General features: G+C 34.3%; 2 protein-coding genes, 1 long non-coding RNA gene and 1 other non-coding gene across 10 annotated transcripts; 1 reads left to right on the top strand and 3 right to left on the bottom strand.

Moving 5' to 3' along the window:
• Positions 1-2128: 2128 nt before the first annotated feature.
• LOC105767823 (probable NOT transcription complex subunit VIP2) lies at positions 2129-7834 on the top strand. 6 transcript variants are annotated; one of them, XM_012587390.2, is made up of 14 exons: positions 2129-2227; positions 3264-3367; positions 3840-3948; positions 4023-4201; positions 4392-4773; positions 5056-5268; positions 5360-5455; positions 5730-5818; positions 6012-6194; positions 6571-6993; positions 7095-7147; positions 7228-7269; positions 7353-7497; positions 7595-7834. In XM_012587390.2, exons 2-14 carry the CDS (start codon positions 3350-3352, stop codon positions 7652-7654), a joined length of 1992 nt encoding a protein of 663 aa, XP_012442844.1. In that variant the 5' UTR covers positions 2129-2227; positions 3264-3349; the 3' UTR covers positions 7655-7834. The 6 variants fall into 6 exon arrangements, with proteins under 6 accessions (XP_012442844.1, XP_052487109.1, XP_012442845.1 ...); XM_052631150.1 differs by lacking the exon at positions 2129-2227 and having other exon boundaries at positions 2239-3367; positions 4392-4440; positions 4555-4773; XM_052631148.1 differs by lacking the exon at positions 2129-2227 and adding an exon at positions 2240-2391.
• On the bottom strand, positions 3868-3948 carry LOC128041500 (small nucleolar RNA snoR35). The gene has a single exon (XR_008196519.1). It is a non-coding gene; the product is annotated as a small nucleolar RNA snoR35 (small nucleolar RNA).
• A 118-nt stretch (positions 7835-7952) lies between the features above and the next one.
• LOC105767828 (uncharacterized) lies at positions 7953-9192 on the bottom strand. Its single transcript, XR_001125630.2, has 4 exons — positions 8916-9192; positions 8702-8773; positions 8536-8607; positions 7953-8428 (listed from the first exon to the last, which is right to left on the bottom strand). It is a non-coding gene; the product is annotated as an uncharacterized LOC105767828 (long non-coding RNA).
• Positions 9193-11760: 2568 nt separating this feature from the next.
• Positions 11761-19163, bottom strand: LOC105767822 (E3 UFM1-protein ligase 1 homolog). 2 transcript variants are annotated; one of them, XM_052631224.1, is made up of 21 exons: positions 18885-19163; positions 18295-18606; positions 17943-18209; positions 17447-17494; positions 16890-16955; positions 16679-16782; positions 16386-16479; positions 16242-16298; positions 15118-15556; positions 14852-15006; positions 14627-14692; positions 14481-14549; positions 14289-14381; positions 14138-14203; positions 13883-13929; positions 13703-13766; positions 13206-13283; positions 13062-13124; positions 12920-12949; positions 12505-12597; positions 11761-12288 (listed from the first exon to the last, which is right to left on the bottom strand). In XM_052631224.1, the coding sequence occupies exons 1-21, from the start codon at positions 19056-19058 to the stop codon at positions 12181-12183; spliced, it is 2493 nt and encodes an 830-aa protein (XP_052487184.1). In that variant the 5' UTR covers positions 19059-19163; the 3' UTR covers positions 11761-12180. The 2 variants fall into 2 exon arrangements, with proteins under 2 accessions (XP_052487184.1, XP_012442840.1); XM_012587386.2 differs by lacking the exon at positions 12920-12949.
• Between the last annotated feature and the right edge of the window lie 151 nt (positions 19164-19314).

Genomic DNA, 19314 nt, shown 5'->3' with positions numbered 1-19314 from the left:
TAAAAATATTCTTTAAAATTTGGTGATTTCTTTTGAAATCATGGATACTTCAAATTTAAGATTTAAGATTTATATTTTATAAAAAATTAAGTATATGTATTTTTATATTAATATATATAATATATTAAATTAATTTTAAAAGTTTATTAATAATAAATCATATAAACTAGGGTAATTTTTGCTATTAATTCTTGTATTATGTATAAGTTGTTGATTGAGTCCTTATACTTTAAATGAATCATTTTAGTTATTGTGTTTTTTTGCATTTTAAAATTTGAGTCCTAACCAAAAATAAATATTAAATTCATTAAGGGTGTGTTTGATAAATTATTGAAAATGAAAAATTTTAACATTTAATATTTTAGATGTGTTTGATAAACATTTTAAATTTTTACTTAATATAAAATTTTCAACAAAAAGTATTGAACAAGATAAGTAGGTAGATAGCTACTTTTCACTTAACGTAAAAAAATATTAAGTTGGATTTTATTTTATTAAAAATTGAAATAATTATCATTTTTAAATGAGATAATTAAATTGCCATATTTATCTTTTATCCAAAACTATCCAAAATTATATAAAATATTATATTAAAAGATTAAAATTTTAAAATTAAGATTTACTTTTATCAAACACATAATCATATTCGGTACTTATATTTACTATTTTACCAAACAATTTTCTAATATAAATCTAACACTTATAAAATACATAATTTTTCAACACTTAATTTTTAAATTCATTATATACACCCTAAGTTAAGTTTTGTTATTTTTGAAATCTGATTTAACAAACATATTATCACTTGTGTAGTGTCGTACAACTTACTATTTTCACATATCACTAAAAAATGTCAGTTAATGAATTTAATGGCTATTATTTTCATGAATATTAAAAATTTGAAATTTAAAAAGTATAAATACAAAGAATAATATGATTAGAGAATATAAACTAAATTTATAACTTTACGTGTAGTACAATACTAGTAACAAAATTTAACTAAATAAATTGAATTGCTACCATTTGGACCAATAATGAGATTTTAAAATTTAAAATTATAAAATTAAATTTGATCAATTTGATAAGTATAAAGACAAATTTTAGCCAAAACTAACGCAAAATGAAAGGACTAATAGCAGAATTTTACTCTTAAACTATAATGAAAGGGCAATATATTTACCATAGTAATTTATATTTTGTTGTTTCATCGGAAATAATGGACCGTTAGCTAATATATATTATGGGTAAACTACAAATTGGTCACTAAACATTCATAAGTTTTTATTTTGGACATAAAAGAAAATGCAAATTGAGCATAGCTGTTAACAATCCTTTCATCTTAATTATCCAAATTTAATAAGCTTTTGTTTTGATCGCTGTTGTTAATTCAATATTATTTTATACTCATTTTAGTCACTCAACTTTAATAAGTTTTTGTTTTGGTCACTCATTTTGTTTTTTTAAAATTAAATTTATCTTTTCAAAAAACTAGATTTTACAAGAAATTGAATTATTTAACTGTGGAGATGAAACCCATTTTTCTAACTCAATTCTTTGTAAAAAACTAGGTTTTCCTCTAAAAACTAGGTTTTTCCTTAAAGTTGAAAAAACTAAAATAAAAAAGGTAAAATGGTTTTTGGGTGACCCAAGTATATTTTCACAAAACCCTAGATTTTCTCTTTTACCGGGAAAAACTAAAATAATTCTAAAAGGAAAAGATAAAGGAAATTAAAAGATAAATGGGGTTATTACCTATAATAATCCAGATAATTTCGTATAAAATCTCATTTTTCCCTTTTATAGTAAAACTAAAATAATTCTAAAAGGAAAAAACAAATTAAAAAGATAAAATGGCTTTCCTTGTAATGATCCAAGATATTCCCATAAAACCCAAGTTTTTTATATAAAACCCCAGGTTTTCCTTTTACTGAAAATATATTAAAATTAATTCTAAAAAAAAGGAAAAATAAAATAAAAAGTTAAACCAAAATTAAAACTTATTAAAGTTGGGTGACCAAAATGAAAACCGTTGTTAATGACAGTGCTCAATTTGAAAATTTTTAATTTTTGTGCCCAAATGAAAACTTATGAAAGTTGGTGACCAACTGTGTATTTTATCCATTTTCCATCCTGGGCTCATTCGATTTAGGGCAGAAAATAAAAATTAAAAGATAAAACCGGACCCAGAACAAAAACGCAAAACCTCGATCGTTGATCTACCTTGCAGGTGTCGCTCACTCTCTTCTCACTCGATCTTGAGCCTTCTGAGTTTGATCTCCAAGGCTAATTTTTCTTTCGTATAAATGTTTTGTTTGTTTTCTTAGTGAAGATTATTGGTTTTTTGAATTCCGATTTTTAATTTCTCTTACGGAATTTTTTTTATTAGTTTCTGTGAGTTCCGATTTTTACTTTTACTGAATCTTGAGTTTAATGGACCGTAGAGACTGTTTTTAAGCTACTGTTTGGCTGCTAAGAAACAGTAAAAAAATGTGAAAGAGCAGCCTTACGATGCTGAACTGAACTAACCGGAGAGTACTGTAGGGTCTTTTTATTCATTTTTTTGGGAAAAAAGCATCTTTGAGGATTTATTTCTTTGAATCATGATATTGATGTTATTTGAAAAAATGATATCTATATCGACAAATATGTTCGGTTTTTAGTTTTCTTCTTCTTCTTCTTTTTATCGTTTTTGGATTTATCGTTTAATTTAAAAACAGTGGGTTAGTTTAAGATGAAGCAATCAATTACGCTGACTTATTTCCTTTCAACTTAAAATGGTTTAAGATGAAACAATGGATCAGTAGTGCTGCTATAAATTTAGGTTTCGTTTTGTGGATGTTCTTTGGATGATTTGTTTAGTGATTCTTTCTTTTGTGGCCATGCAAAATTTCCTTAATTTCAATACAGAAAAAAATTATGCGAGCCAAAAGGTTTCAAATGCATCGTATATAGGTTCTTTTCTTTAAAGAACCTTTTTTTTAATGATCATGTACTGTCATTGGGAAGTGGAAAGTTGTAAAAGTGGGTGGTTTTAAGCCAAATGTGATGTTGTGAACCATAGCTGGACATATTTTCTAGGTGCCAATGTCATAGCCTAAGTAGCGGGAAAGAGTTTAGATTGTTGTTTTACTTCTACATATCTGTAGTATTTTGGGTGTGTATTGTTGGTATCAGGTTTGGCTCAGCATTGGCTTGATGTTTGCTTTTCACCTCCTTTTTATTGTTCTGGGGTTAGTTTCTTACAATTATGTTTTCCTTTTCAGGCTATAACCCCTACGATACTGAAGATATTGAAGGGCTCTTTCTCAACAGCGAATGATTTTATGCATGTTTCATTGACACTTGTGCAATGTCGGGGTTACTTAATGTATTATTACTGTAACTGAACAGTTTATTTAGAGTTGCAATCTTTTAGGAACGTTAATCTCATTTGTGTGGTTTCTGTAGGTGAACTTAATTCTTTGAGAAGAAGATGATTAGATTGTTCTTTTTAGTTTGTAGATGCAACATATTGGATTCTGTTGCTTCCTTATGTCTATGTATATGTGCGTGTACTTGATGATAAATATTTTCTGGCATACTGATTTCTAAACTTAGAGAGTATAAATATTTTGGTTATAGGTCTTCGGTGGTTTGAAATGTTAGAATTCCTTTCAAAATCATAAATGATATAATGTATAGGAATCTTCTTCCTTTCATGGTCTATTTTCTTTTTAATTGAAAGTTAAAATCAAGTTTGCATGTGATTCCTTTCTCTTGCCTGTATCCTTCTTGCTTGTATTTTTTATAATAGTAGGTTCATCTATTAACTGGAAACTATAACGTGCATATCATTGCAGTCTTCTATTAATGGATCAGCTTCAAATCTTCCAGACAGTAGCGGACGTTCTTTTGGAACATCTTTCTCAAGTCAGTCCGGTGCGGCTTCCCCTGTTTTCCATCACACTGGTGGGTAGATTTTACCAGAACTCAATCTTCTTTGTTCTTCTGAACTCATGCAATTGTGTTGTTATTTTTTGCAGGTACTATTCAAGGCCTGCACAATATTCATGGTAGCTTTAATATTCCCAACATGCCTGGTACCCTCACATCTAGAAACTCAACATTAAGTAATGTTCCAACTGGTGGGGTTCAACAACCTACTGGGAGCCTTTCTGGTGGCAGATTTGCATCAAATAATCTCCCTATTGCTCTTTCTCAGGTACTTTTAATATTCCCACCATACCATGATCTGACTTTTTGCGTTTCAGCAATAGAAATGATTATATTTTTTCTCTACACTTCTCACATGTGGTCAGGAAACACACATGAAATTGAAAAATAATAGGAAGAAAATGACATCTAACTTTCTTGTATCATGTACTCTATTTCTCATTGATACCATTTTGCAGTTATCTCATGGCGGCTCCCATGGACATTCAGGAGTGACAAATAGAGGAGGTATTAGTGTTGTAGGAAACCCTGGATTTAGTAGTAACACAAATGGAGTTGGTGGTTCTATACCTGGGATTCTACCAACCTCTGCTGCAATTGGTAACCGTAATGCTGTTCCAGGATTGGGAGTATCCCCAATTTTGGGAAATGCAGGTCCTAGGATCACGAGTTCTATGGGAAACATGGTTGGTGGAGGCAACATCGGGAGGAGTATGAGCTCTGGTGGAGGATTATCTGTACCTGGTCTTGCATCTCGTCTAAATTTAAGTGCCAATAGTGGATCAGGAAGTTTAAGTTTGCAGGGACAGAATCGGTTGATGAGTAGTATGCTTCCTCAAGGTATGTTACTGTGAAAAATTGTTGGTCACTTGTAAGAAAGATTTGCATTTGGTTATGGTACTGGCTATAATTGCCAATGGCCAGAATTTTAGATTCCTATTCCTCACTCTTTTTTATTGGTATTCTGATTTCTTTTCTTGCATTCTAATTCTTAGTTGATCCTGAATACATGTTTCAGTTTTATATTTTTGGGATTATTACTTTTATATGACCGAATGTGTGTTTTGTGGATTTACTAGTTTAGCCATAATTGTTCATGGGAATGACACTTCCTGGATTCAGGATCTCCTCAGGTAATTTCAATGTTAGGCAATTCTTATCCTAGTGCTGGGGGTCCACTTTCCCAGGGCCATGTTCAAGCTGTGAACAATCTTAGCTCTCTGGGAATGTTGAATGATGTGAACTCAAATGAAAATTCCCCTTTTGACATAACTAATGATTTCCCTCAGTTGACAAGTCGTCCTAATTCTTCTGGAGGGCCTCAAGGACAATTGGGTAAGTGAAGAAGATGCTTTCTGATTCTTTCTTTTGGCTTTTTTTCCTGTTGCTGAGTTATAGCAATTTAAGTTAAAAAAAATTATAACAGGTTCATTACGAAAACAAGGTCTTACTCCCATTGTTCAACAGAACCAAGAGTTCAGCATTCAAAATGAAGATTTCCCTGCTTTACCAGGCTTTAAAGGTGCACAGATATTCTGTGACGTGGTTCTGCTTTAATTTTACATTCTGGTTGACAGTAATAAATGCTGTTTTTCTTTATCACTTTTCGTTCTGTAGAATCCAGCTTTAAGTTATATCAGTTCTTAATATTGCAGTTAGTCTACTATATTGACCATCTACTGAGTTTTTATAGCTGTTCTAGCGGTGCCTTTAATAGCTTACCTTTCGTTCTTGTGATGCTATATTATTTTTTTAAAACCATTATGTTCTTGACCATATTATTAGATATTATACAGGTGGAAATGCTGATTATGCAATGGATTTGCACCAGAAGGAGCAACTTCATGACAATACCATTTCAATGATGCAATCTCAGCAATTCTCTGTGAGTCTCTTCTTATAAAACTGAAAATTGGACTATTTTCTTTTTCATTTCTGGAATTATTGCTTGCTGTACGTATTATATGAGTTATTTGTTTCAATTTCTTCTTCATTTGCTGAAAAAGAAGTATATCTTTTCTTCTTCATGCTGTATGTATTATGAGATTTTCTCTAATTCTTGTGTGTGAATTGCTCAGATGGGGAGATCTGGAGCATTTAATTTGGGTGGATCCTATTCATCTCATCGCCCACAGCAGCAGCAACATGCTCCATCAGCCAGTAGTAGTGGCGTCTCCTTTGCATCTGTAAACAACCAAGATCCTCTTCATTTACATGGCTCTGATATTTTCCCATCTTCGCATTCGGGCTACCACACACAGGTGTGGTATTCCTTGCAAATGTAACTAAGGGTTTATTAGGGGGTAATAGGAAATGAATATTTTTTTGGTCTGTATCTTTCACTGATAGGAAATCAAAGTAGAGGTTCGTTTTGAATTGAAACATCATATTTGAAGAGTGTTTCAGTAGGTGGGTTGGGTTGAGATTCATTGTTGGTCAAATAGGAATGCTGTGAAATTGGCCCCTTTTTTTTTTCTCTTATACAGAAGGATTCTTGAAAGTTCAAGAAATGGGTTTGACATTCTTACGATAGACATCTTTCATATGTGCATTTGATTTGTACATCAATATCATTTTCTTTTTTGTATAGGATAATAAAGTTGCTCCTAACATCCCCTTTTTTCATTTTTGGTTCAGAACAGTGGGCCACCTGGGATTGGGCTAAGACCTCTAAATTCCTCAAATACGGTTTCTGGTATGGGTTATGATCAGCTCATCCAGCAATATCAGCAACATCAAAACCAGTCCCCGTTTCGTCTGCAACAGATGTCAGCTGTCAATCAGTCATTTAGGGAACCAGGCTTGAAATCAACACAGGCTGCGCAATCTGATTCTGACCCTTTTGGTTTACTTGGTTTGCAAAGTGTAATAAAGATGACTAATCCTGATCTGACTTCCCTTGCTCTTGGAATTGATCTGACAACTCTTGGCTTAAATCTGAATTCATCAGAAAATCTTCACAAGACTTTTGGTTCTCCATGGTCAGATGAACCTGCTAAGGGTGATCCAGAGTTCACCGTGCCACAATGTTATTATGCTAAGCAACCACCTGCTTTGCATGTAAACTATTTTTCATTTTGTAATTCGGTAACATGCTTGTTGTTACTGTGTGAATTACTGAATTTCTTCTGTAGTTCTGATTTCTTTTTGTGTCCATGCAGCAAGGCTATTTCTCGAAGTTTACAGTGGATGCGTTGTTCTATATATTTTACAGGTGTGTTTTTATTTATTGCTTCTCTTGTATATTTTAAGATCTTATTCTTAGCTATCTTTACTTCTCTGTTTCTAATGCAGCATGCCAAAAGACGAAGCCCAATTATATGCTGCAAATGAACTGTATGCTCTCTACTGAATGAAGTGTTTTGAAATCTTTATGCACATTCTTTTGCCAACTGTCACTTGACACCTCTTATTGACAGTTATAATAGAGGCTGGTTTTACCACAAGGAGTTCCGATTCTGGTTCATGAGGGTCCCCAATGTGGAGCCACTAGTTAAGACAAACACATACGAGAGAGGTTCATACCACTATTTTGATCCCAACTCATTTGAAATAATCCGCAAGGTTGGAACTATTACATTCCTACTACATTGTTTATGTTGATTTTTACTGTTATTGGTGACTCTAGTTGAGGAATATTGACTGTATATTTCAACTGCAGGATAATTTTGTTGTCCATTACGAGTTGTTGGAAAAGAGACCGTCGCTACCTCAACATTAATATTCTTCCCCCTCATTTACACTGTAAAGCACAAGCATGTAATTCATTCCTTATAACATCAGTTTGCAGCGTTTGTGTTTTTGCAAATTTTAGCGATTTTAAGCATTTCTGTTTATCTTTTTCCCAATGAGTAGCCATTGTAGCTTCTTTACAAATCTAATGCATACCAACATTTCCATCTATGACATTCCACCGAGTCACTGAAGACTTGCTTTAACCTGTTGTCTAGGTTATTTGAACTTTTCATTTGTTTTCTTTTTTAAAAAGATTGTGTGTCTAGCATTGATGTCCGTCACATGTTCGAGCATATAAATTAAAAATGAAGATTTGGGGTTGACCTCGTCGATCATTTGTATGGTAGTTGGATAATGATGATTAATGCTTCCAGCATTAGCACCCATTGACATTTCTTCTGCTGTTGGCATGGCTCCAGGGCCCTCATTTGTATGTATGCGCGATATATCTGGATTGGTACCTTAACCATCTCCGTTTGACATTCAAGAATTATTATATTCAATGGCTAGTGATGGCCTAATCAATGCGTCTGTGCTCATTGCGGAGTAAACAACCCCTTCTTAGGACTGTCCAGTGGTGGTTACTCGATTACCGCCCAACTCCGCTGCTGTGACTTGTACTTGAGTTGATGTTTTCTGTTTCCGAACTAAGAGGAAAACAAGGGCAAGTATAAATAAGAAGAATATAGGTAATCCCACAGCCAATACGATTATCAAAGCCAATCTTTTGCTCTCCGATTGATTATTGCTCGAACCTATCCTGCAAACAATGATAAATATGAGCAATAAAAAAGTAGGTTTGATTCAGAGATATTTCCATGGCTGGAATTGAACTAGTGTCAATTTTGGTCCTGGCAGGCAGCTTACATGTATTTTATTTGGTTGTTACTGGTTATACTTTACGGAACACCACCCGCAAAATTGTTATCCCGGAGGTCACTGAGAAAGATAAAATTTTATTCAGCAGAGAGAGAGAGTGACGAGCCTTGTTGCTTGCTCGTATGTGTACATATACCCATGCAACTTGACTCACAGTAGCGTTAGATTAAGCAGCTTTCCAAGAACATCTGGAATTGGACCATCAAGGTGGTTGTTCCGCAGATCTCTGCACCAAGAAGGAAGCAGAACAGTACAATACTTTAGGCATGTAATGTACGAATACCGATAAGACTGCGTTTATCATAAAATAGTAACAGTTTCACGTTTTCTTGAGGGTGTGGCTTTTGATGCTAAAAAGCAATTCTTACATGGCTTCCAGGGCATCATCCATTTGGCTAAAATCTGGAAGTGGATCATCAAGATCATATCCGGAGAGATATCTGCAAAACCAAGTGAAACAAATCAAAGCAATCGGATGCTAGCATGTCAAAATAGCTAAAACAAAAAAGAAAAGATACATTGAGGTTACTCTAGGAGGGTTATCACCCATGCAATTCAACCATTGCCAGACGGTATCATTAGGAATACACTGTTCCCTACTCCACCCTTGTAGCTGTTGGAACGCGCTTATCAACACTTCTAGTCCATTCACTGCTTAACCATACATATGAGCCCCTCAAGTTAACCCCCAAATGAAAAAAAGTCTTAACATATCTATGAGAGAAGGGAAATGACACTCACAGTCAACTTTTAACGTATATACACCGACAAGAGGATCACTGGCAGTGTATACTTCGATGGCGCTTATTAGAGGAGGCAGTGTGTAACCGTCGATTGGAAGTTGGAACTAGCTCGATATTCAAAGTTCGAATAGAGATGGCATTTATCCATACGCCGCCACACTTCTGATATACAAGGCTGATTGCATATACAAACTCATTGTTGACATTTATGTTGAATGATCAGGTTGCAGTCGTCTACAAAGGTTCAGTGCAGCAGTGAAGTACAGTTCCACATGGTCAAGCCGGGTCGTTTTGCTAAATGTAAAAGACAATTCAAGGTTCTGTTTTGGACTTAAAGCTTCAACTGCTTCGATTACAGCCATAACTGGAGGGTAATTAACATTTGTTTCAACAAGTGAGCCAAATGTTGCTTTTATCGCCTTCGAACCAGACGGAATCATCATAGGTTCCGATACACGGTTGTATCACCACCAGCATACCTGACAGATTATAAACTCGAGGAGTCATTTTAAAACCGAAAAAAATGTTCCCCTATAGTCAATCTTACCCAAGAATCCAGTCGTTGGGACCGGCTCTGTAGTTGTGTCGGTAACCATTGAACCATGATCTATCATTTATCATGTAATATCCATTACCTGAATTGAACGCATATCTTAGGTAAAGAATATTACATTAAAATACGATGAACGCCTAACTTGAATATTAATTTAAAACACTTCATTTTAACATATTTAAGTTTATTTGAAGCTATTCAAGTCATTTCTAGTCTTCCTTTAAAGTTTGGTTACAAATAAGGATCATTCGGAATCTTTTCGGGTCTAAACAAGGTTAGTGTCGTGACGTTGAAATTGAGTGTTGCAATACTGAGGAAAAAATACTTCAATGACTCCAATGTCGCGACAAAGCCAATGTTGCAACATTGAATGTTGGATGTAACGACATAGCCCAATGTTGCAACACTGAATATTAGATGTCGCAACACCGGGGATAAATTGTCCAAAACATGACTTAAACACCTAAAATTAAGTCAAAACTATCTCTAATCATTCCACAACATTTCTAAATATTTTTAGAATTTAAAATATATCAAAATATCAATCAAAAACCACTTATAACACATGCATATATCCACTTAAGAAAGATCATCCCAAGGTACAAAATGATTTTAAACATGCATGACATAGTTTTGGAACCACTTAGCTAATTTTCTACAAATGTTCTCATGGTTCTAATCCTATGTACGTGCCACTCAATTATCAAAATTCAAGTTCCATACACTTCAATCCTTACTTGATGATAAGATGAGGATGAAGATGACCACTTCAAAAGATGTCTTCAAACCAATCTTTACCTATGTGTTCAAAATAATGCTTTAGCATTTCATAGTAATTAAATTTATGACATTAACGTTAAGTTAATTTATTATTTTCAAAAATCTAATTAGGTAAGAAAAAAATTCTAAGTACTTACTAATCTTAATTAGGTTATGCTTTCTTCAAACTTTATCTACATGTTTTCCCTTGTCTACACTCCTTCCATCTCCTTCTTTATCTTTCTCTTCATTTCATAGTAATTCCATAAAACATGAGAAATCAATTTATTTATTTCATAATATTTTCTTGCTCAAATAATTGCAATAAATATAATACTGCTACTAAATCATAAAGACTTACCTTAAAACTTTAGTTTCTCGCATGATCTAAATTTTCTCTCTTCAAACATGAACATTTCATTTGTAGTTTGAAAACTAAGCTTGCTAGGTTGTGAGCAACTTGTGTCTACTATAGATTTCCATGAAAACTTGATAGTTTTTGGCTTGGAGGGGTCTTTATTGATGATAAGGACCAAATTGCAAGAAAAAAACTTTTCTTCTCCAACAATGGTAGGTGGCTTGAGAAAGATGATGAAAAGAAATATGAAATCTCTGATTTTTTCCATCATAATATCTATGTTAATAATAATATAATACATTACAAATAATATATGAAAAAAATTGGAGGTTTATATTAAAAAAGTTAAGGATACAAGCTGATATTTTTGAAATTGTTGAAGGCTAAATTTATTAAAATTTTAGAATTAGAATTAAAATGACAAATGAGGGTTAAATATTTTTTTAAATTCAAGATCAAATTGATAGAATATGTAAACAAAAAAGTAAAATTTATTATTAGACCCATAAAGAAAACCCACTCAACTTTTCGTCACTCATTAATAAAAATTAAGGAGAGAACGACTAAAATGTTTAATTTTAAAAATAAAGTAATTTGATTTAGAAAACATTAAAAATGATATGATATGAAGTCACAACAATATATGTTGCCTATCGGCAATATATTATATTCCACGGCCTACCAAATGAAGCGAAATAGAACACTGCGTTACAACATCGCCTAGTAAAAGCTCTGCGATTTGGAGATTATTATTTCCTTGTATTTAATTTTATTTCCCATTAGAACTTAATGCATGCCAATTTTCAAGCCACGACTACTTGTAATCATGCATTAACGTTTTGGGTACTAAAATCATTGCATCAATTAAACCTGTTTTGACACAATTATTACAATTATGCTTGAAATTTGGTATGAATTTATTTAGGGACACATAAAGGCAACGGAGAAAAATGGGAAAGAAATTCACATATAGTCGCTATAATTCAATACTCAAGGGAGCTTGAAATAAGAAACGTATACGGAAGTTGGCACATCCCATTTCTCTAGATTCCATGTCACATTTTCTTTTCTTTTTTTTTCCTGAGAACATAACTTTCAGTCCAGCTAGTATGCTTGATTTGAGGAGAAAATGGAAGGAGGTGGGGGGCACTAATGTCTATAACAGTAGTGAGTCAGTTATCAATGAAACCATAACCAAGTGATGGTCCTCTTGAGTTCTGTCAAGCTTGAGAGCCAGAGGAGCCTAAAACCAAAGCTTTTAGCGCCGGCACTTGGCCCTCCAAAAGCTCCTTTTTACTCAAAATTCTATCAGATGAACAGTCTGCTTCCTGCCACAACCAAAAAACAAAACAATGATGCTTGAGACATAATTCAGAAGTAAACTCGGAACGCATAATCAAGACCTAAATATATTTCAACATGAAAACAGCCTTGCAACCTAATGAACACCAAAACGAGAAAATTTGTGCTCATTGCCAAAGTATGAATGGCACTCTGATTAAAAACCAACATTATAACAACAATAATCATATAACTTCACTTACATCACCAGCTGCAGCAGAAATAAGTGCTAAAAGTGTCACTGTTGCAGTTTGGAAATCTGTCAAGATCTTGTATGCTGAATCATCTAGTTTATTCTAAAATAAGAGACAGCAAAGCATTACATAAAAATATTTTTGGTTGAACTATTTAAAGTAGAGCCCAAGAAGGTTAAAGAGCACAATTTATGCAACAAGTTCACGTGTAGCCTTGGCTAAAATGAATGATCTAAGTGCTATTTTGTGTCCAATGCATGTCTTACAGATGAAGAGACATTGTACTTGCTGTTAGTCACACTGATATTTATATTGTCACAACAACCTTTTAATTTGCCATCATCAGATACAAAAGAGATTGGGCACTTTGGGTCCAATACACAAGTTTGTTAACAATATCCCAACACAAAGTTTCAGATTTTACCATTGTCTTCAAATATCTGGACTGTTCAAGCTGAAGGAGAAAAGCATATTTGAAAACAAAAACGGACATAAATACCGCAAAAATGTTTTTAGATGTCTCAAGGAAAATACAGTGAAAAGAATACACGTTTATGGCACCATACCTTCAATCGAGTTACAGCAACAGAAATTGCCCGTCCAGGAGCTTGAAGAGCTCTACTGTGAACCTATGAATCGCAGACAATTGGATTTAGCAAAACAATGATGATTAGACATTGAGATATATAGGAGGTGTTCTATCTAGCCACCTGTATATAAAGTAGGGAAACAACTTTCGGCAGAAGAGAAACTGGGTCAGTTTCAGCAGATACTTGAGAAGTCAAATCCTGAAAACAACAAACAATGACATCACATGAGAAGCTCCATCATATAACCTTCTTGAGTTTTCTACTGGCTTCTACATTCACCATATACAAGGAGGAAAGATTTGCATCTCACAACCTTGGCCATAATATGCTATGCCAGAACCCCCAAGATTAGAACAAACGTAAACATATTTACAAATTAAATCATGCTATGAGCTAACAGATAAGCAACTGAGTCCAAGTGTAATCTTGAATTTTGATAGCAATGGAAGATACTTGTGGATAACTAGCCTTGGCATGCCACCTGAGGCCCACCCTTTATTTAATATTGCTGCAAAGCTTTAACAGCATAAAGGTCTTGCAACCATAAGGAGGCAGTTTACACGCGCGCGTGTGTGTTGTGTTTTACAAATCAATATAATCAAGTAGGGTATGCATGCCTTGCGATATGAATGCAAGAGAGTTCTTTCCAATTTTTTGTCAAGCTTTTTCAGGAATAACCCACTGCAAAAATGGAACATAAAACATCATGATCAATGTAAGTGCTAACTTCAGGTAAAAATAAAAAAACCCAAAGCCCACAAAAGACACCATGGACAATTAAACAGAAAGGACATAACCTCTCCTCAGCCAAGTCTCTCAGTGCAGTCATGAATGTCTCCACCCGCTGATGCATACAAAATCCCAAGTTACAATTCAAGTATATCTCAAAAAATATATATAGTAATAAGCAATACATGGAAAGTATCTGCTCTCTTTAACAGAATCAGAGATGAAATAAGTTAAGAGAAACAAGAATATGAGGCTTTTGGTAGTGATTATTATCAGAGACAGGTAAATCCTCGTATTTCATGTTTTAATAAACAAGAACTGACCTTCCCTTCCAAAGCTTCAACCACTACCAGGGCTCGTTTTGACTGAGATTCAGGAAGGCTCTTAGCCTGAACAAGCAAAAGGTATCAAAACTAATAACAACACAGCATTATCCATGTCAGAACGTTAAATGGGTTAGGAATCATTTCATACTATAGCAGTTCTTTCACCGGGGCTAAGTGAAATGCTTTCTGAATTTTGAGAATCTTCAACTTGAGTCCAATTTTTTAACTTGTTGTGCAAGTCCTGTAAAGGATGGATCATGAACCATTAGACATACTTTCACATCATTAGAGTAGGACCATAGCAAGTCAAATTAAAACAAAACTTGTACTTAAGTCCTACCAGGTTATGGAAAAGCATATCAGCTATCGACGTGGCAACAGTTCTAAGCAAGTGCCTGTGCAAAGTAACCTATAAAACAGAAAAAACTCAAAATAAGCCCTTTCAAAGTAATCTCTTTCAAATAAACGACTGTAAGAAGAACTTACAGAAGTTGACTGGTCATCTTCAAACAAATCTAATGCCTTCTCATAAAGCTGCATATTTAAGAAAGACTGCCAACGAGACAAGATTGATAAAGAGAGAAGAAATATTAGTTAACTTAAGGTGCACAATAGAGAAGTTAACAACATTTCCAAGAAAAATGGATACATAATACTAGATAAAAGAACCAAAACCTAAACAAAAATGAAAGTTACAGCAACCAAGCAGACCTCATCAAGTTTCCTTTGCAAATTATCAAGTAAAACTTTCATTTTCTCCACATTTTCTGTGAACAATGCCTTTCTCCTCTCCTTCAAATAATTTGCTAGCATAGGTCTTAAATAGTCAGCCAAATATTTAAGAATTGTTTGAGGATCATCAACACCTGACACATAGACATGATCAAATATATCAAAAGTCAGATAGAAAAGCCAAAACTAATTTGCTAATAGATAGAGAATAATAATAACATCAATATCAATAAAAACTTATAGACCTTGTTCTTCGAAATCAGGAAGCAGGGCCTCAAGCTTTTGCATTAACCATTCATCTGAAGGCACATTTTCCTCCTGTGCTTTAATTGAGTCCTTCTTTGCTACTTTTCTCGAGTCAGCAACCTGAGAGGAAGATGTATCCTTGCCTTTCTTCTGGTTTTTCTTAGATTTGGTGGGGATGTAATCCTCGTTTTCTGAATCACCTTCAGCTGACACTGTTCTTGCACCCGAAGATTTTCCCTTTTTCTTCTTTGATCCTTTCTCAGTACCACGTTTTTTGTTGCCACTCTCAGTAACAGTTTCAACTGGCTCTGAAGACTTGCTTAAATCTTTTCCGGCTTTAGCTTCCTTAACCATGTGTGAATCATCACTCAGAATGATAGTGGAAGACCCACTATGGCTAAGGGTTTCCAACTCTTTCTCTACACGATCATAGACATCCTAACCAACAAGAAGAAGAACTTGTGGGCACCTAATTTTATGAGAATCAAAGAGGGTATAATATAAACGCAGACTGACTTCAATTAGTATTCTAGTATCCAAACCTATAAGGTTACTGCAAATACATGCATAGGGAAGTAAAAATGTTAGGCATACGATGTTGAGTGTTAAATCTGGGTAAGAAAAGTTAGCCAGAAAAAGGGGGCAAATAAAAATTTAAACCCCCAATATTGCAGAGGGTAAAGATTTTAAGAAGTTAAGCTTGAAGACTAAGTGAACAAGTCAGCATCCCATTACTTATGAACCCTTGGAAAAAGAAATTTTTCTATCGTCAGATTCAAATGATAAAACTATTTTCTTCTTCCACCACAAATTTGCAACAAATCAGCTGGACTGCTATTAAGATTCAGCTGCCATGCAAGACACCACAGCTAAAACTATTAATGACCAAAACTAACATCTCTGACTCCTCATTACATTGCTTTTCAATTGAAACCATAGGTGGCAAATTGCATCAATCTGACCAAATATGCCAGTCCCACTCAGAAACTACTTGTTGGGAATAAATAATGGTAGACTTACGTGGTAGGCAGATATAGATACTTTTTGATATTAGGCGTGCTTGTAAAGATTAATTTCTTTAACTAATTTGAAATACTTACACAAATCAACTCAAAAGTCCTACCTTCACAAAGCTGCTGCTAAATAAATAGGAATCCCCTACGATGAGTGCCTTATTAGCCTGAAATAAACATGAAATAAATCTATATGAAATACACATATAATAAAAAGGAAGTATATGATCAACACACAAGGGGTAACACGTTACCTTGAGTGCTGACTGAACAGAAGGGGAAAGGGACAAAATCTTAGATGCATCTTGGGCTCCAAAAGATGTGGGCAATAAAGAAAGAGAATCAAGCCTGCAGTATCCAATTCAATTAGACCAGGGATAGAGAAATCAAAAAGAAAAAGGACCTTGACACACAAAATACAATAAAATCATGTTGAAACACTTTACAAACATTCTTTATGCAAATCTAAATGTCATCCTCAGATGCATATTCCTGAACATACAAATTACATGGTCACAAATTATGAACACTTATTTGTAGGTCTTACCAGCTACCACGTTCAACTGCATCCTCAATAGCAGCATCCAACATCTCAATCATTGAAGGGTGAACAAATGCTGTAACTAGTGGTATGCCTTCAGGAAATCTGGGCTAAATTGGAGCATACAACCAAGTTTTAATTAAATAAAAACCATAGTAAATCAACAAATGTGGCGTAATCACTACACAATCTGTTTATCGTGTATGCAATACATTACCTGCAAGTACTGAATAGGCTGGGAAATTCCAAGTTTATGCAGAGTGTCATAGCTGATAAAAGAGTTCTGTAAGAAAAAGGGAACAATGAGGAATATAACACATCAATGTTTATCTAACATGCAAAGAGAACATAATTAAAGATAAAACTCAGTGACACTTTTAAATATGATAGACCACAGATTATGCACAGTTACACTTGATAATCTGGAACTGTAAATGAAACTTCGAATGAAATGCATGTGATGTAACATTGATAGATTTATTTTTTATTTAAATGACCTAGGATGCAAAAGTCTAGTGAACTACCAAGGACTAAACATTTGTTTGACTACAGGCTACAGCCTTCTTGGATACAGCTGTAGAACCATACATCACAAAAAATAACAGGCTTCAGGGGAAGAGGGGTAGAATTAATATGAAGAACCAGAACCATCACAAAAGTACATCAACAGACAGCCTTAGGAGACACACCATATGAGATGCATGCAATACCTCTGTATATGCATCTAAATATCAAATAAAATTAAAAATAAATCCAAAGAGTAAGGAAACAGACCTGTGAGAAGAAAGAATCAACACACTCCTTTTGAGCAATAGCGAAAACCTGTTACATGATCACACTTAAGTATTAAAAGCTTGTAAAAGAAAATGTTTAATATGCTTGGATTTCTTCAGAAGATAAACTTGCACTCTCAGCAAATTCCCCTATTTCTGCAATCCTATAACCCTATTTCTTTGGTGAGTTTTCAGAGTTTACTAGGATAGAAAATAAAATAAAAGAATTGAAGCAGCTTTACATGTTGACTAGTAGTACTCCTTAACATGAGCAAGGAAAATATTCATTAAAAAGTAATCATCTTGCAGTTTAAATCAATCAATTCTTAAATTTCCAAACTGGTGCCTTTGAGGAAACTGCAAAGAAGCTACCTTTCAGTTAAGTCACAACTAGGCTAGAAATTAGTATCAACAGAGGACTTTGTAAGCCATTAGAATTTGTTTATTATACAATGTAAATCCAGACAAACATCAAAGAAAAAGCTCATATTACATACAGTTGGAGTCCAATGAATTCCTGCACGAAGTGTACCAAGAACCTCGCCTTTCTTAACCAGCCCATTAAAAAGGGATTGGAAGAATGAACCTTCAACTGCTAAACCAGTGGCTCCTTCCATTTCTTGTAACAGCTGCTGCAAAGAGCTCCACAAAACAGACAAATTCGTTGGTACTGTGATACCCCTGGAAGCACCACGAACCATGGCACTGACACGAGCTATATATGCAGGTGTGTACAATTGCCCACCTTCAAGCCTACCTTTCACCTAGCAGACCAAGTAGGAAAAAAAAAACTATCAAGAAAGTTCTTCCTCCAGTTTCCCAAAAGTATTTACAAGGAAAGTAAGCTACCAAAGTCCCTAGGCGAGGCTCCAAGACAGATGCCACCAACTCAGAGCCAACATGTAACTGTGCAGCCAGCTCAGCTAAAGCAATTTGACTGCATTCCTGCAGTCTCTCATTGATTTCTTCAGCTACAGAATCCCAATAAGATTGTGATATAATTTCCCCCTGAATCAACATGAGCCCTGGATCCTCCGATACTACATGCTGAGCTTGCTTCTCAACATGATATAAATCCACCCCAGTAGTATCCGCAAGATCAATCAATGAAACACGTCCTAATTTCTTCACCTCCCCAGCAATTTCATGTCTCAATTGCTCCTACAAAACAATAGACCATGACGATCAGAAAATTCAAAATAACCCGCTTGTAATAAATCAAATATACATGCATAACAACAAAAAGATACTAAAATTTTACACAACAATCCAGAGGGAATCACGTGCATTTTCTAACATCATTTTCATGGGAACCAAACAACCGTTAAAATTCATAATACAATCCAGAAGCAATCATCACTACCTAAAAAAGTGTTTTCTTATTTATTTTGTTCATACTTTTCTTCCTAACCAAACATGAGATAAAGACAGAGTATTACGGGAGTGATATATTCTTTGCCAGAAACTGTATGGAGAAGTTCGAAATCAATGATACGAAGCTCGTGGAGCTTTTGGACCAATTCAACGACGTTCCGTTCCGATAATCGGATGCTCGATTTGGCCTGCTGTGCAAACTCGAATTGCCTCTGCAATTCCAGTAATTCATCATCCATTCTTCCTATTCCAAATTCCACTCAACTGAAGAAGATCAGCTTTTCTTAGGGTTTTATTATGAGTTTTTACAAAAATCTTAAAGATCTGAAACGGAAGTAGAAGTTAATTACAAAGAAGATTTTGTTCTGTTTTGTTTTGTTTTCTGCTAAAGCTTTTGGGCCTAAAAGGCCATAAAACAAAACATTCCTGGATCTCATTTGCTTGATTTAGGCTTCGATGGAGGCCCATTTTAATCTTCCCATTTAGTTCATAACA

Source organism: Gossypium raimondii, chromosome 5, assembly GCF_025698545.1.
Source record: "Gossypium raimondii isolate GPD5lz chromosome 5, ASM2569854v1, whole genome shotgun sequence".
Lineage (NCBI taxonomy): Eukaryota > Viridiplantae > Streptophyta > Magnoliopsida > Malvales > Malvaceae > Gossypium > Gossypium raimondii.
The sequence above is the reverse complement of the archived record's forward strand: the minus strand, read 5'-3'. Positions and strand labels throughout refer to the sequence as shown.